The following is a 19,199-nucleotide window of genomic DNA, read 5'->3' as shown; positions in this document are numbered from 1 at the left end:
TAAATATTTTGGTTTCTCTCCATTATTCAGTGTGTAGCCCTGTGCCTTGTTTACTGCACACTATTCAAACCAGACTCTGAAAACAAAAAAAAATATATTAATTTCTTCATGAGTTAAACTATGATGCTCAGCACAATAGTACTGGGTGATTCACAAATACTAATAAATTTATTTTCACAACATCCTTATGAGGTGAGGGGCTTTTATTATCTCCATTCTACAGATGGGGAACTAAAGGTCAAAATAAAGATCAGAAATATCCACCAATTTTGGTTGCCCAATTTGAGATGTATAGAACCTGATTTTTCAGAGTATGTAGTATTATATAGCACTTTATATATTCAAAGTATAGCTCCCATTGAGGTCAGACGCTGCTGTGATTGCTCAGCACTTCTGCAAATTAGACTACATAGTTTCAAGTTAGGCACCCATAAAATGAAGAACACTGGCCAACTATGAAAAGTTTTGTTTAATTGACTTGCCCTGTATCATATAGGCACTCAGATAAGGGGAAGGGCCTTTAAGCTATGGGCGGGCTTAGGCAACCAAAATAGGTACACACCTATTCCCAGCAACCAAAATAGGTACACACCTTCCAACTTTTGCAACAAATGAGGCAGGGGTCCTGACAACAGTTTATTTCGCTACAAAATCCCCCTACAAGGGGATGGGACACTTTGCCAGTGGGTTTCACAGATATTTGCTGACACCAGAAGAACGGTGAGACCCAGAAAGCTTGGGTTCCATTCCAGGCTCTGGAGAGGCATGTGCTCTAGTGAGCAGACTCTTCTGATTCCTCTCTTCCAACCAGGCCTTCTCTCAGTCTGGTCTCTTCACCACCTTTGGCCCCTCATCCTGGTGCCATTTTTCTCACCTACTTTTCAGGCATCTCATCCTAATCCCAGTCTCACTGGCCAGCCAGTCCTACTCTCATTCCTGACCCACTCTCCCCCACCACCCCTTCCAGTCCCAAGCTCCTTCCTTAGCCATTCCCAATTCCCTCCCAATCCTGCAATTCCTTGTAACCGGTCTCCTTGCCCAGTCAGTCCCAGTTTCCACCTCTTGGATAGATCCTCATCTGATCTGTCTCTCCCTCACTGGCCTCAAGTCATCTACTCCTCATAGCCCCCTTCTGGTCCATCTCTTATCTCATATCCATTCAAATGAGGCAGTTTCCTCCTCCATGCTGCTTGGGCACAGCTGGCGGCGGCAGGGTGGGGAGAATCTTTGAGGAGGAGGAGATTGGGCACCTGAACTGAGAGCAGGGGAACTAACTTGCCACAAGCACAGCTACTGTGACCCAGGGAAAGCTCCCTGCAGTTGCAGCAGCTGTATATCCTGCTGGGCCCTGGGCTGGCATATGGTCAGTGATGACACAATCTTCAGGAAATTTGGCTGCTAAAATCTAAGTCTCTCCTGAGTATGAGTGAATGACGACTTTTCAGAGGTTTCTAACCTGGCCACATTTGGGCAGATATTGACAGGTACAGCAAAAAGCCAAGCACTCACACAAAGGCCACTCCTTGCCAAATTTCAAGTCCCTGCTTCCAAGTATTGGGCACACTATACTTTTTCCAAAGAAAAGGTCTCCAGAATATTTTTAACATTGGCAAAAGAACATATTTTACTAGCCTTATTCTCAGAAACAGCTGAACTATTTAGCCTGAACTTTTCCAAGAACTTCAGCCTAAGGCAGACCCAGCATGGAAAATTTCAGCCCAAACAGTTAAAGTTTGGCAAAGTTATAGGTAACCAAAAACAGACTTTTATAATTGAAAGTGTCAGGCAACCTTAATAATATGCAATACTACCAGCTCTGCCTATAATTAATTATTCATTTCTAATAAGCTAAAAAACAATCTGCTACTGTCAACCAAATATGATTATTTTGGTAAAATATAATGAAGGTGGTAGGTTGGCATACAAGAATATAATATCAAAAGGGATGGCTTTACATAAGTATTATTTATGTCTGCAGCACCCAAATGTGCTAAGCAGTTTCCAAACATAAAAGAAGGCACAATCTACAACCCACAATAAGCACAACCTTTATATTACTGCTTAGCTTGCAACAAAGCAAGCAAGAGCCCCTGTGTTCTAGAAGAGATGGCACTGATAATGTGGATATTAAAAATATATACATAATCAAGCCCAAACCAAACACACTGCACATTCACTGGGAGCGTTTTCCAGCCTATTTATGGTATGATCCAGTGGAGACATCTGATTGAACGCAACAGGGATTGTAATGATTCCTCCATTCTTCCCTCCAAATAAATAAGCCCACCCTACTGCAGGGTCTCCCCCCCCGCCGCCCATTTACTCCCAAACATACAGCCCTTCAGTAACCTGTCCCCCAATCCGCTAGACCCAATTCCACAAGCATTTATATAAAGGCTTAGGACTGCTCATAAGAGTAAAGTTATTGATTTCAATGGGACTATTCAAATATGAGAAGTTAATATTTGCAGAAACAGGGGCTTAACTGCCCTTCTCTTCTGTCAGCTGTGTAGGGGAGGAAGAGCTGTGTAATCTCTTTCACCAACAAAAGTTGGTCTACTAAAAATATTACCTCATCCACCTTGTCTCTCAACTATACCAATGTAAACTGAGAGTAACTCCCTTAAAGACAATGAAATTATTCTGGATTCACATCAGTTTTACTGAGAGACGAATATGCGTCTTTGGTCTTACATCACTTAAGCCAAGGGAGAATGCTGTCTCAGTCAGTGGGAGTTTTGCTACTGAGTTCAATAGAAGCAGGAAGAGACCCTTAGAAAGCATTAGTTCAGCAGTTACATGAGTTTTTAGTTCTCAGGATAAATTTCAAACTGAAATTACAGCAGATATGAACCATAAGAATTAATACTTTGCTTAGGCAATATGAATTAGTTAATATACATATAGATGCACCCTCTTACATACAGGGGAAACCTGCTCACATAATTAGTTCCTATCCACCCCCTTAAACACCATTCTTCAGAATGTCCCTAGTCCCAGATCTTTTACACCGTGAATTAGTGGACATATTTATCCCCCTGGTATGCAGTCACTGTGACCAGGAGGATAAAGGATGGATTAGACAAAAATGCAGAGTGGGCGTTTCACACTTTGATGCTTTAAGAAGTTCTCTCATTATAATATTACAGGGTTGGTTGTATACCGTAAATCTCACCACAGGTTAACATTTTTGTTTCTGATTTCATACCCTCCAGCCACACATTCCACCATGTTTCCCATAGTTACTGAAAGAACAAGCTGGAACACCTCACAGGTAAAAACTCAGTTTCTGTGGCTCTTCTTCAGTAGACTTGCCAATTTAAGATACATGAAAGCATACAGTAATATTTAAACTTAAAGTGTTTGGGAGGAATTTTATGAGAAGTGAATGTCATGGCTTACAGTTCCCATGAAAATATACATAATGGTCACTCAGTCACCCAAGAATAGAAGAAGGGTGTTAAAATTTCCTATGGACAGACCCCAGAGGGTGGAGGCAAAGTTAGAGGGATTTAAAGATTTTAAGAACAGAATCCATAATAAAGAACATCATGCTCCCATTTAAAATGTGTAATTTTATGCAGAAAATTAGTCATGACCTCCTGTAGTGCAAATTAAATTGGATGCTAAGCTTGTCCAGGATTTCATCTGATAGCTTGAAAAATATAGATTTGTGGCACTTGCGAAAGGCAAGAATAACATGGATATATTTTACCAGTAGTTTATAAATGAGTTTTCAGTCACTTAGGATAGTATATAAAGAAAATGCTGAAGGAATGGACAGTTCCTGCTTCTTAAATATTTACCATTCCAGCCTTGATTAGGAGTCTCCTTGTGTTGTCCCTTCTCTAAAAACAGTCACCACAACATTTTATTCTCAGAGGGCAGCCAAATGAAAGAGATTAAGAGGGAGCTCAGAGTACATTAGAGCTTCTTTGGGGGGGCAGGGAGCCTGGAAGTGGGAAGATTTCATGATTTCAGTGGCAGAATAAAGCTGCTGCTGCTGCAGAGGGTCAGTATTTCAGCACCTTTCCTGGTTCTACTCACCCAGTGACTAGTTTTGTGCAGCAGGTGGAAGTTAGTCTAAAATCCCTTCCCACCCCTCACCCTTCTCTGCACCTTCTGTGCCTGGACTGAGTAGAGTCTGGCACAGCAGCAGGCTGCATGGCCACTTGGGGTTTCTGGGAAGTTCATCTAAAGGAAGCAATTATGTCCCACGCCAGGCTACCCCCTTTGGAGGTGGTCGCGGGGCTCCAGGCGCCGCAAGGTGCCATGTCCAGCTCCATTCTCAGCAGCAGGCAATGATCTTTATGAGGTTAACAGAGACCTCCCCCCCCCCCCCCAACTTCTCCAGCAAACCCTGGAGGGAAACCTACCTTGGCTGAGGAGGAGCAGAGCGAGCCACACGCCGCCGGGCTCCATGATTCCTGCACAGCGAGGTCCTGCCGGGGAGCAGCGCTCAGGGAAGGGCCAAGGACTCAGACCCAGGGGCAGTGCCGGCTCCAAGCGCTGTACCGCGACCGCTGCTCCACAGCGGCTGGAGGAAGAGAGAGAGGTGGAGCGGCTGCTGGGAGCGGATCTGGGTCACATTGCGCAGCTGCTCCGCCCCCGCCCCGTCCCGTCCAGTCCCGCCCCGCCTGTTCTCCTGGCTCCGGGGCTGCGAACCCGGAGTCTAGCAATGCTCAGCCTGACAGGCAGCACCTGCGGCCCGTCACTAGCCAGGCCCGGGGCAAACACCCGCCATCGGGAAGTGGGCACCATCCCCTGCACAGTACAGTCCGCCCCTCACCAACCTGCCCTGCACACACCCCGACCCACTAACCTGTCCCCCCAAAACACACCAATCTGCTCCTCCAAACACACCCCAACCCAGTAACCTGTCCCCTCACCAGACACCCCGACCCACTAACCTGCCCACCACCGCACACTAACCAGCCCTCCAAACACCCCACCCCACTAACCTGTCCCACCCCACACAAAAACCTGGCCCTCCAAACACCCCACCCCACTAACCTGTCCCACCCCACACACAAACCTGGCCCTCCAAACACCCCACCCCACTAACCTGTCCCCCAACCACACACGTACCTACCCCTCCAAACACCCTCACACACTAACTGCCCTTCCAGATACCCCACCTCTCTAACCTGTCCTTCCAAGCACACCCCACCCCACTAGCCTGTCCCCCAGCCACACACTAACCAGCCCTCCAAACACCCCACCCCACTAACCTGTCCCACCCCACACACAAACCTCGCCCTCCAAACACCCAACCCCACTAACCTGTCCCCCAACCACACGCTTACCTACCCCTCCAAACACTCTCACAGACTAACCTGCCCTTCCAGATACCCCATCTCTCTAACCTGTCATTCCAAGCACACCCCACCCCACTAACCTGTCCGCAACCACACACCAACCTGCCCCTCAAACTTGCCCTTCCAAATACCCCACCCCTCTAATCTGTCCCTGCAAGTCCCACTAACCTGTCCCCCTCACCACTAACCTGTCCCACTAACCTGTCCCCCTCATCACACACTAATCTGCCCCTCTAAACACACCTACCCCACCCCTCTAATCTGTCCCTGCAAGTCCCACTAACCTGTCCCCCTCACCACTAACCTGTCCCACTAATCTGCCCCTCTAAACACACCCACCCCACCCCTCTAATCTGTCCATCCAAGTCTTACTAATCTGTCCCCCTCACCAAATACCCCACCCCTCTAATCTGTCTCTCCAAGTCCCACTAATCTGTCTCCCTCACCACTAACCTGTCCCCCTCACCACACACTAACCTGCCCCTCTAAACACACCCAAACCCACTAACCTGCCCCCCACCACACACTAACCTGCCCTTCCAAATACCCTACCCCACTAACCTGCCCCTCCAAACACTCCCCACCCCACTAACATGTCTCCCACACACACTAACCTTTCCCTCCAAACATTCCACCCCACTAACCTGCCCCTCCAAACACACTCCAACCTGCCCCCACCAACCTCTCCCCCCACCGCACACTAACCTGTCCCTCCAAACAAACCACCCCACTAACTTGCCCCTCAACCACACAATAACCAGCCCCTCCAAACCCCACCAACCTGTCCCCAACTACACACTCATATGCCCCTCCAAACAACCCACCCCACTAACTTGCCCCCAACCACAAATTAACCTGCCCCTCTAAACTCAGCCCAACTCACCTACCTGTCCTACCTGTCCCCCACCACACTAACCTGCCCCTCCAAACACATGCCACCCCACTGACCTGTCTCCCCACCACACACTAACGTGTCCCTCCAAACTCCTCACCCCACTAACCTGCCCCACAGTCTCACACTAACCTGTCCCTCCAAACACATCCCACACCACTAACCTGCCCCCAAACCACAGACTACCCTGTCCCTCCAAAAACACCCCAACCCACTAACCTGTCCCTCCAAACACACCCCACTCCATCAACTTGCCCCCAAACCACACACTACCCTGTCCATCCAAACACACCCCACCCCACTAACCTGCCCCCTCACCACACACTGACCTGCCCCTCCAAACACACCCCAACCAACCCCACCAACCTGTCCCCAACCACACAGTAACCTGCCCCTCCAAACACCCCACACCACTAACCTGCCCCAAAATCACACATTAGCTTGTCGCTCCAAACACACCCCACCCCATTTAATGTGCATCTGCAAACAAACAATCCAACACACACCAGCTCCCGGACATAGCCCCTCACCACACACTGCCCTTCATTAACCTGACCTAAGATCTATTCACCTCCACCAGCATACGCAGCTCCTTTCACTAAGCTGACGCCATATATCGGAGCCTGCATAAAGATCTGAGTTCAGCTGCGTGTTCTGAATGTAGCAGGAGCTGGGCTCAGCCTCCCAACATCATTGGAAGTTGTATGGCCAAGGGTCTTCCCCTGAGAAAGGCTACCCTAGGACTGCTGCTGAGTATTTGACTTTGTGCACTGTCAACCCTACATCAGGGCTGCATGTGTTCTGTGGACTGTGATTCTTCCACCATGGGATTTGCTACCAAAAACTTCCCTTGTAACAGAGTTGTGCTCTAAAAGCTAAGCTTTCACGTACGTCTCTGTATGTGGTTTACATCTATCCACAAACACACTGTATATATAACACACATTTCTAGCCCTTATAAACAATAGTCTCTTCTTCAGTCTGTAGACAGCCTGAAACAATAGTTCGGAGAGATATGAACTCATAATTTCACTTAAGGAGTAAGTAAAAAATTGAAAACAGAGACACTGTATAATTCATAGAGTTTACCATAAAAATAAACAACAGTGGATGCTGTATAGGTTATTTAATCTCAGGTTTAATTAAAAACCTATATATTTTAATTTCAATGAATCTGCCACAGAATTTCCATTCTGCCATACCAGAGTAGCACAGAATCTAGGAATCTTGCCAAAGAATTGAGTCCAGTTGCTATAGCATACACAGGTCTTTTTCAGCAGTGTCCTAGTTAATATGCCATATATGTGTCTTTAACACAACAGAGGTCTAGCCCCACTGCGAATTTAAAGGTCAGGATTGGAAACAGATTTGAAATTGAACAGGGAAAGCCAGTGTAAGATGCTGGACACTCGTGCTGTTTTCAGCCAGTTAGCACTAATCCCACTATCTGAATATATTCAAAACAGTGGACAAACATTCCCCTTCTCTTTTCCACAATTCTAACATGTATCCAAATTCAAATTGCTCCCTTTTTTCATTTTGTTTGGAATCTACTATAACAATGATTCTTTGGTGAGTAAATTTAAACTTAGGGCTTGTTTACATGGGGACAATTGGTAAAATTCCCCTGGAGTAATTTTGGAATAAGGATTACTTTCAAAATGGCATAAGCCCTTAGCTGTAAACAAGCCCTTAGTTTCTGTTGTAATAATATTCTAACAAATATTCTCCCGGTTCCTAATTTCTATTTTAACTTCTGAATCCGCGCTCCAAGTTAAAATGGATGGATTTGACATGGATGGATCTGTTCAATAACTAATTATAAATACTGGGCACTGTTTCTTTAGGAACAGCAGGGAATTCGAAAAACTAAATGTGGGTGGTTGTACTGGGATTTTCTTCTGTTTGAACATACTCCTGATCTGTAAATATCAGCAGCGTTGCTTCCTGAGCAAATTAAATGTTTCCCATAACTGAGAAAAGGGAGGAGGGACTTGCCATATACTCACTTATGAATATCTTTCCATTATTTACCTATTTCCTGGCAGAAAACCACTTACTAACCCTGACACACATATTCATGAACCCACATATGGAGTCACTAGTTTTACTCCCAGAAAACACATAGTTACTTACTAACCCTTAAACATCCCCCCCGCATACTCAGTCACTTACTAGGATTGACACACCGTTCTCTGAATACAGTCACTCGGCTTCTCCTTTGCTGAGACATACTCTGACATGCAAACACACACCCTCAAGATGTACAAACACTGGAAGATTTCAGCTGCAATACTGAATACAATGCATGGTCAAGGTAGGAGATCTGAAGCATTGCACTGGTCACTCCTGGTCTTCTAGACTGTGTTTGTACACATAAAAATACACATATGGTTAGTGGGAGAAATGCCCCATACTTTGGTATAAATATAGCCTAAGGCAAAGGGAGAAATGGCAGTAGACTCTACGAAAACAAACAAAAAAATTAGTTAATTTAAATCTAGAAACCTACAGCATACAACAAATGGAGAAATGTAGCATCCCTATACATGCAGCTTATGGTAAGGGGAAGATTACCTATGTCCATTTCCGTGGTCAGACATGGTGAAAAAAATACTGAAACACAAAGCTCAGAGAGCAAGGTTGTCTCAAGTGTCTCACCTTAAGTTTCCCCATATCCTAGACTCAGTTACATCACTCTCATTGTAAAGGTGGCCTAAGGATATGAAATTCTCTCTCTCACACGTCATGCCGAAAAATAGTTCCTCATGCACAGACAAAGGCGAAGGGAGTTTTGTCTCCCACACATACACTGAATAGGACACGGTTGAATAAGTGCCACACAAATACCATACTCTTTAAAATGTGACCTTAAATGGGAATGCTTCAGTTTTAAGCAGATTTAAGAAGCTTTTGATACTATTGTATTGTTATTATATAAACTGGTACGGTATCGTACATATGATAGGAAAACAGTGCCATCCCATCCATTTCCCAATCTCTTCAGTTGTATTTTACAGACAGTGTGCCCCATTCCTTCTTAGCATAGCTTCACTCAAATTAAAGGACTTCAAAGATCAGTTTGGTGGTGGGTATGGGACCTGCTCTGATAGATGCTTTTGAGGAAAAAAACAACAACAACCCTATACTAAAAGTTAGTGAATGAACCACAGCACATTCCACTTAGATATTTGTCTCAAAATTCTTAAATGAAGGCAGCAGTGGGGTGGGGGGTGGGGTGGCAGCACGTGAGGACTAAATAGGAAGGAAGAATGGAGTTATCTCAATATGAGAAAAAAGTTCAGCATGCGTTCAGTTCGGGGATGAGGGGAAGGTTCAGGCCCATATGCATTGTTTCTAAGCCAATAACGTGAAACCGTGTTCTCTTTTCTGTTGCAGCAGGATTTAATAATATTAAAACATTTCAGTCCATTTCATTTTTATAATTTTGAACAAACTATTTTTTCTTTTAAATTAGAGATGGGAGAAGATCACCAGTAGAACAATCCACATCACAAGAATCTAGCTACCTATATACGTATTTTACGGTTTTCGATAGCACCTGTCACCAAAATATCTAAGTGTTCCCTAGATATATTAGTTATGTGTGAAATTAGTAGCATTATTTATAGGGCTGTCAAGCGATTAAAAAAATGAATTGTGATTAATCACGTGATTAAAAAAATTAATCTCGATTAATCGTTTTGTTGTTAAAAAATTAATTACTCTGCGTGATTAATCACGCTGTTAAACAATAATAGAAGACCATTTATTTAAATATTTTTGGATGTTTTCTACATTTTCAAATATATTGATGTCAATTACAACACAGAATACAAAGTGTACAGTGCTCACTTTATATTTATTTTTATTACAAATATTTGCACTGTAAAAAACAAAAGAAATAGTATTTTCCAATTCATCTCATACAAGTACTGTAGTGCAATCTCTTTTTCATGAAAGTTGAACTTACAAATGTAGAATTATGTACAAAAAAACTGCATTAAAAAAAATAAAACAATGTAAAACTTTAGAGCCTACAAGTCCACTCAGTCCTACTTCAGCCAATTTCTCAGACAAACAAGTTTGGTTACAATTTGCAGGAGATAATGCTGTCCGCTTCTTGTTTACAATGTCACCTGAAAGTGAGAACAGGTGTTCGCATGGCACTGTTGTAGCCGTGTCGCAAGATATTAACGAGCCAGATGCACTACAGATTCATGTAGCTTCGTGCTTCAGCCACCATTCCAGAGGATGTGCATCCATGCTGATGACGGGTTCTGCTCGATAACGATCCAAAGCAGAGTGGGCCTATGCATGTTCATTTTCATCATCTGAGTCAGATGCTACCAGCAGAAGGTTGATTTTCTTTTTTTGGTGGTTCGGGATCTGTAGTTTCCACATCTAAGTGTTGCTCTTTTAAGTCTTCTGAAAGCATGCTCTACACCTTGTCAGATTTTGGACAGCACTCAGATTTTGGACAGCACTTGGGTCAAGTACTGTAGTTATTTTTAGAAATCTCACATTGGTACCTTCTTTGTGTTTTGTCAAATCTGCTGTGAAAGTGTTCTTAAAACAAACATGTGCTGGGTCATCATCTGAGACTGCTATAACATGAAATATATGGCTAATGGGTAAAAAACAGAGAAGGAGACATACAATTCACCCCCAATTCTGTCACAAAATGTAATTAACACATTTTTTTTTTAACGAGCATCATCATCATGGAAGCATGTCCTCTGGAATGGTGGCCAAAGCATGAAGGGGCATACGAACGTTTAGCATATCTGGCCCATAAATACCTTGCAACACTGGCTACAAAAGTGCCCTTTGAATGCCTGTTCTCACTTTCTGGTGAGATTTTAAATAAGAAGACGGCAGCAGTATCTCCCATAAATGTCAGCAAACTTGTTTGGATGAGACAATGGTGTAGGGAGTAGGGGTTTAGATTTATTAGGAACTGGGGAAACTTTTGGGAAAGGGGGAGTCTATACAGAAAGAATGGGCTCCACGTAAATCAAAATGGAACCAGATTGCTGGCACTTAACATTAAAAAGGTCATAGAGCAGTTTTTAAACTAAGGGCGGGAAGAAAGCCAACAGGTGTGGAGGACCACATGGTTCGGACATCCCTTAGGGGAGGATCTATAAAGAGAGAATCTCTATGTCCTAGTGAGGACGAGAAGATGGAAAATGATAAAATACAGCCAGGGTCTGGTCAGAAACAGTCAAATAAAAAAGAGTCCCATTCAATTACATCATGTAATAGCAGACAACTGAAAGAAGACAAGTTTTTAAAGTGCTTATATACCAATGCTAGAAGTCTAAATAATAAAATGGGTGAACTAGAGTGCCTCGTATTAAATGAGGATATTGATATAATAGGCATCACACAAACTTGGTGGAATGAGGATAATCAATGGGATACAGTAATACCAAAATATATCGGAAGGACAGAACAGGTCGTGCTGGTGTGGGAGTGGCACTTTATGTGAAAGAAAGCGTAGAATCAAATGAAGTAAAAATTGTAAATGAATCAAACTGTACCATAGAATCTCTAGGGATAGAAATTCCATGCTCTAATAATAAGAATATAGTGGAAGGGATACATTACCAACCACCTGACCAGGATGGTGATAGTGACCGTGAAATGCTCAGGGAGATTAGAGAGGCTATTAGATTAAAAAACTCAGTAATAATAATGGGGGATTTCAATTATCCCCATATTGACTGGGTACACATCACCTCAGGATGGGATGCAGAGATGAAGTTTCTTGACACCTTAAATGAATGCTTCTTGGAGCAGCTGGTCCTGGAACCCACCAGAGGAGAGGTAATTCTTGATTTAGTCCTAAGTAGAGCACAGGATCTGGTCCAATAGGTGAATATCTCTGGACTGCTTAGTAATAGTGACCATAATATAATTAAATGTAATATCCCTGTGGCAGGAAAAACACCACAGTGGCCCAACACTGTAGCGTTTAATTTCAGAAAGGGGAATTACACAAAAATGAGGAGGTTAGTTACACAGAAATTAAATTTGGTACAGGGCCAAAAATGAAATCTCTACAAGCTGTGTGGAAACTTTTTAAAGACTCCATAATAGAGGCTCAATTTAAATGTATACTCCAAATTAAAAAATATAGTAAGAGAACCCAAAAAGAGCCACTGTGGCTAAACAACAAAATAAAAGAAGCAGTGAGAGGCAAAAAGGCATCCTTTAAAAAGTGGAAGTTAAATCTCAGTGAGGAAAATAGAAAGGAGCATGAACACTGGCAAATGAAATATAAAAATACAATGAGGAAGGCCAAAAAAGAATTTGAGGAACAGTTAGCCAAAGACTCAAAAAGTAATAGCAATTTTTTTTAAGTACATCAGAAGCAGGAAGCCCGCTAAACAACCAGTGGGGCCACTGGATCATCGAAGTGCTAAAGGAGCACTCAAGGAGGATAAGGCCATTGCGGAGAAATTAAATGAATTTTTTGCATCGGTCTTCAAGGCTGAGGATGTGAGGGAGATTCCTAAACCTGAGCCATTCTTTTTAGGTGACAGATCTGAGGAACTGTCCCAGATTGAGGTATCATTAGAGGAGGTTATGGAACAAATTGATAAATTAAACAGCAATAAGTCACCAGGACCAGATGGTATTCACCCAAGAGTTCTGAAGGAACTCAAATGTGAAATTGCAGAACTACTAACTGTAGTCTGTAACCTATCATTTAAATCAGCTTCTGTACCAGATGACTGGAGGATAGCTACTTAGATACCAATTTTTAAAAAGGGCTCCAGAGGTGATCCCAGCAATTACAGGCCTGTAAGCCTGACTTCAGTACCGGGCAAACTGGTTGAAACTATAATAATGAACAATATTGTCAGACATATAGCTGAACATAATTTGTTGAGGAAGAGTCAACATGGTTTTTGTAAAGGGAAATCATGCCTCACCAATCTACTAGAATTCTTTGAGGGGTCAACAAGCATGTGGACCAAGGGGATCCAGTGGATATAGTATACTTCGATTTTCAGAAAGCCTTTGACAAGGTCCCTCAACAGACTCTTATGCAAAGTAAGCTGCTACGGGATAAGAGGGAAGGTGCTCTCATGGATTGGTAACTGGTTAAAAGATGGTCAGTTCTCATACTGGAGAGAGATAAATAGTGGTGTCCCCCAGGGGTCTGTTCTGGGACCAGTCCTATTCAACATATTGATAAATGATCTGGAAAAAGGGGTAAACAGTGAGGTGGCAAAATTTGCAGATGATACAAAATTACTAAAGATAGTTAAGACCCAGGCAGACTGCAAAGAGCTACAAAAGGATCTCTCAAAACTAGGTGACTGGGCAACAAAATGGCAGATGAAATTTAATGTTGAAAAATGCAGAGTAATGCACGTTGGAAAGCATAATCCCAACTGTACATATAAAACAGCTAAATTAGCTGTTACCACTCAAGAAAGAGATCTTGGAGTCATTGTGGATAGTTCTCTGAAAACATCCACTCAATGTGCAGTGGCAGTCAAAAAAGTTAACAGAATGCTGGGAATAATTAAGAAAGGGATAGATAATGGGACAGAAAATATAATGTTGCCTCTATATAAATCCATGGTATGCCCACATCTTGAATGCTGTGTGCAGATGTGGTCACCCCATCTTAAAAAACATATACTGGAATTGGAAAAGGTTCAGAAAAGGGCACCAAAAATGATTAGGGGTATGGAAAGGCTTCTGTATGAGGAGAGATTAATAAGACTGGGACTTTTCATCTTGGAAAAGAGACGGCTAAGGGGAGATATGATTGACGTCTATAAAGTCATGACTGGTGTAGAGAAAGTAGATAATGAAGTGTTGTTTACTACTTCTCATAACACGAGAGGAAATTAATAGGCAGCAGGTTTAAAACAAATAAAAGGAAGTATTTCTTTACACAATGCACAGTCAACCTGTGGAACTCGTTGCCAGAGGATGTTGTGAAGGCCAAGACCATAACAGGGTTAAAAAAAGAACTAGATAAATTCATGGAGGATATGTCCATCAATGGCTATTAGCCAGGATGGGCAGGAATGGTGTCCCTAGCCTCTGTTTGCCAGAAGCTGGGAACGAGCGATAGGGGATGGATCACTTGATGATTACCTGTTCTGTTCATTCCCTCGGGGCACCTGGCACTGGCCACTGTCAGAAGACAGGATACTGGGCTAGATGGATCTTTGGTCTGACCCAGTAGGGCCAATCTTATGTTCTTATGTCTTAGCGATTGGCTGAACAAGAAATAGGATTGAGTGGACTTGTGGGCTCTGAAGTTTTACATTGTTTTGTTTTTGAATACAGTTATGTAACAAAAAAAAACTACATTTGTAAGTTGCATTTTCACTGTAAAGAGATTGCATTATGGTACTTGTATGAAGTGAATTGAAAAATACTATTTCTTTTATCATTTTTACAGTGCAAATATTTGTAATAAAAAATAATATAAAGTGAGCACTGTACATTTTGTATTCTGTGTTCTATTAGAAATCAATATATTTGAAAATGTACAAAAACATCCAAAATATTTAATAAATTTCATTTGGTATTCTATTTTTTAATAGTGTGATTAATCGCAATTAATTTTTTTTAGTTCATTGTGAGAGTTAACTGTGATTAATCAACAGCCCAAATTATTTATTATTTGTACTTAGTAGCCTTAGTCATGGACCAGGACCCCATTGTGCTAGGTGCTGCACAAACACAAAACAAAAAGACAATCCCTGCCCCAAGGGATTTATAATCCAAGTATAAATCAAGAGATGACAGATGCATATTGACATACCAGGGAGTACAAGTAAACAATGAGACAATATTGATTATTACCATTAAGGAGAGTATAATAAAAGATACGTTTTACTCAGCACAACGGAGGCAAAAACATGCTAGTTATTGATTAACCCTTACTGGGCTGATACTAATGTATTTTAGATCACTACTGAGAGGAAAAAAGCAATTTTAATTAATGTTAACTTGCTAGACATCAAATCTGTTTTATGCAAGAATAGATTTTATATAAATTATACAAAAGCTTATATACATTTAAAGACTCTATGTTTCAAATGTGTTTCATCTTGATAAGCTTTAAAGTAACTTTTCTCTAACAAGATGAAGAGTCCAGAAGATAAGCTGTTTGACTGACAACTCATTTCTGAAATAGAGAAGTTTATTTTATTATAATTGCCTTGTTTCCCAGAAGAATAAGAAAATGAAAGTGATAGAACTGATCCTAAGGTTGAATTTATTTTTAATTTTGCTGCTCAGTAAAAGTTGCGTGACTAGTTTTGTTGCTACGGTTTTACCAATTAACTAGTTTTACAGATGTTTATACTGAACTTTCCATAATCTGGTGACATAATATCATTTTAAGACCCTTTGTCCAAATAAGACCATGCCAACTTCCTCAGAAATAGTCTCATATATCCGGATTTTTTATAATTTTGGGGGGCACAGGAGAGTGGCATGTACTCAGTCTTTGTGCTTTGCAAAACAGAGAATATTTTTAAATTGCTGTTTTAAGTGGGACTTTTTCCAAACTGACGCTAGCTAAGGATGACCTCATTTGAACCTGATTGGACCAAGTTGCATGGCTCCAAAGTAGGTCTTACACCTAATTTGTCAAAAAACCCTGGAGGGACTCAGTGCAAGGTAGAGTAAGTGAAGTTCACAAATGATAACAATCAAGGCTGAGAAGCCTTGTCATTCAGGCCAATAGGCCACCTGAGGGAAAACTGATGTTCAGGAATCTTCAGGACTGATCGTTTGGGGAGAGGAAGTCAAGACAGCAACAAATGGGCCTTTATAGCCTTTTCCTTTTGGGTTCTTCTCTGGAATCAAAGCAGGCCTGATAGCCAGAAGCACTTGCCAGCTGAACATTAGTGTCTGGCTCTATCTAGCTTCTACTCTACAAGAATCCAGAAGACTGCAAGAGTTGAAGAGTCTGAATCTCCCTCCTTATCTTAATTATCTTATTTTTCCTTTTTCTATTTTTGTGGGAGACATCTATGATGAATTGGGAATATGGCTGTACAATTTATGAATTCTGCTATGTGTATGTCATGGTGCAACCTCCATTTTGAAGATGCAGCCTTTAGCCTTCTCTATGGTCTGTTTGCCTCCATGTTCGTTTGGAATTCCAAAGGCTGGTGTCAAAATAATCGAGGAAAGTAGACTGTTAAGTACTCAGTCATTCAGTGACGGGCTTCTCAACTGCTGTACGCCCCTGACAGCATTAAACAGGGTACCCAAAGGCTTCACTTTGGGGTGGAAACTAGTTCTAGGAAAGTGGTGTGTTTAAGTAAGTGGGGTGTTTTAAGGGTCAGCACTGGTCCTGGGGGCCTAGGGGCCTAGGGCAGGCGGGCTGAGAGCTCCACTTGTGAGAAATAGTAGCAGACAGAGTCCCCTCACAACACTCCTAGTGGGTGGACAGCAGGGGGTACTCACTAGGATCTATGAGATCTGAGTCTTTTTATATTTTTAATTTTAGAAGCCAATAATACGTTTTCTGTCTGTACAATTTATTCAGGCTCTGTCAAATCATACTTTGAATATACCTAGAGATTAAAAATATATTAATACACACAGCGTAATAAAAAGGAGTACTTGTGTCACCTTAGAGATGAACAAATTTATTTCAGCATAAGCTTTCGTGAGCTACAGCTCACTTCATCGGATGCATTCACTGGAAAATACAGTGGGGAGATTTATATACATAGAGAACATGAAACAATGGGTGTTACCATACACACTGAGAGTGATCACTTAAGGTGAGCTATTACCAACAGGAGAGCAGGGGGGAAAAAACCTTTTGTAGTGATAACCAAGGTGGACCATTTCTAGCAGTTGACAAGAACGTCTGAGGAACAATGGGGGGTGTGTGGGGGGGAATAAACATGGGGAAATAGTTTTACTTTGTGTAATGACACATCCACTCCCAGTCTTTATTCAAGCCTAAGTTAATTGTATCCAGTTTGCAAATTAATTCCAATTCAGCAGTCTCTCATTGGAGTCTGTTTTTGAAGAATTGCAACTTTTAGGTCTGTAATAGAGCGACCAAGGAGATTGAAGTATTCTCCGACTGGTTTTTGAATGTTATAATTCTTGACGTCTGATTTGTGTCCATTTATTCTTTTGCACTGAGACTGTCCGGGTTGGCCAGTACATGGCAGAGAGGCCTTGTTGGCACATGATGGCATATATTGCATTGGTAGATGTGCAGGTGAACGAGCCTCTGATAGTGTGGCTGATGTGATTAGACCTTATGATGGTGTCCCCTGAATAGATATGTGGACACAGCTGGCAACGGACTTTGTTGCAAGGATAGGTTCCTGGGTTAGTGGTTCTGTTGTGTGGTGTGTGGTTGCTGGTGAGTATTTGCTTCAGGTTGGGGGGCTGTCTGCCAGCAAAGACTGGCCTGTCTCCCAAGATCTGTGAGAGTGAGGGGTCGTCCTTCAGGATAGGTTGTAGATCCCTGATGATGCGTTGGAGAGGTTTTAGTTGGGGGCTAAAGGTGATGGCTAGTGGTGTTCTGTTATTTTCTTTGTTGGGCCTGTCCTGTAGTAGGTGACTTCTGGGTACTCTTCTGGCTCTGCCAATCTGTTTCTTCACTTCAGCAGGTGGGTATTGTAGTTGTAAGAACGCTTGATAGAAATCTTGTAGGTGTTTGTCTCTGTCTGAGAGGTTGGAGCAAATGCGGTTGTATTGTAGAGTTTGGCTGTAGACAATGGATCGTGTGATGTGGTCTGGATGAAAGCTGGAGGCATGTAGGTAGGAATAGTGGTCAGTAGGTTTCCGGTATAGGGTGGTGTTTATGTGACCATCGCTTATTAGCACCGTAGTGTCCAGGAAGTGGATCTCTTGTGTGGATTGGTTCAGGCTGAGGTTGATGGTGGGATGTAAATTGTTGAAATCATGGTGGAATTCCTCAAGGGCTTCTTTTCCATGGGTCCAGATGATGAAGATGTCATCAATGTAGCGCAAGTAGAGTAGGTGCATTAGGGGACGAGAGCTGAGGAAGTGTTGTTCTAAGTCAGCCATAAAAATGTTGGCATACTGTGGGGCCATGCGGGTACCCATAGCAGTGCAGCTGATTTGAAGGTATACATTGTCCCCAAATATGAAATAGTTATGGGTGAGGACAAAGTCACAAAGTTCAGCCACCAGGTTTGCCATGACATTATCGGGGATACTCTTCCTGACGGCTTGCAGTCCATCTTTGTGAGTAGCTCTGTACTAATGAGGAAGCTCAGTTACTCAGCTGAATTCACACAGGCAATATGAATTGTTCAGTGAACTATTTTTTATATTTTTGGCTTCAGTGTTTGTACAATTATATGTAACGATTGTGGGGGGAGGGGGGAGAAGGCAGAACTAGCATAGTGGCTAATCCTGCAAAAATATTTTGCTCATGAAGATTTGATACTTCAGCATAGCCAAAATGGAATTCACAGTTTGTCTTTCCATTTCATGAATTTCATTGGCTGTAATTTCACTGCACTGTTCACAAACTAGACTATTTTTTGGCAACCTTCACACTCCACTGAATGCATCTGATGAAGTGAGCTGTAGCTCACAAAAGCTTATGCTCAAATAAATTTGTTAGTCTCTAAGGTGCCACAAGCCCTCCTTTTCTTTTTGCCAATACAGACTAACACGGCTGCTACTTTGAAACCTTCAAACTCCAGGCACTGTCGGTTAGCGACATTTGGCCAGGTTATTTTTTTTCCCCCAAGATGTCAGTGACTGGAAGATTTTAGTGCCTATTCCAAATCGTAGTTCTCAGTTGAAAAGGTCATTTTCTTACTGGCAGTCCTTGATTTGCATCTCTCATGTCACACCTCCAACTGTATTGATTCCTTGCTTCAAGCCACATATCTTCTCACTCCTAACACTTTGAGAATCACTTAAATTCACTTTGGGAAGCAAATTTTCTCAAGGGAAAGTAAGCATAAATACAGGGTCTGAGTTAATAC

The 19,199-nt window shown here is 42.3% G+C and overlaps 1 protein-coding gene across 1 annotated transcript in view; it reads right to left on the bottom strand.

The window, feature by feature from the left end:
• ITGA2 (integrin subunit alpha 2) overlaps window positions 1-4,647 on the bottom strand; it is an 85,539-nt gene extending 80,892 nt beyond the window's left edge. Inside the window, exon 1 of the mRNA XM_037902784.2 lies at window positions 4,377-4,647. Within this exon, the coding sequence (XP_037758712.1) occupies window positions 4,377-4,422 (46 nt within the window). The 5' untranslated portion in view covers window positions 4,423-4,647. The remainder of the gene's footprint in view (window positions 1-4,376) is intronic.
• Window positions 4,648-19,199: the final 14,552 nt, after the last annotated feature.

Source organism: Chelonia mydas, chromosome 5 (assembly GCF_015237465.2).
Source record: "Chelonia mydas isolate rCheMyd1 chromosome 5, rCheMyd1.pri.v2, whole genome shotgun sequence".
Classification (NCBI taxonomy): Eukaryota; Metazoa; Chordata; order Testudines; family Cheloniidae; genus Chelonia; species Chelonia mydas.
The sequence above is the reverse complement of the archived record's forward strand: the minus strand, read 5'-3'. Positions and strand labels throughout refer to the sequence as shown.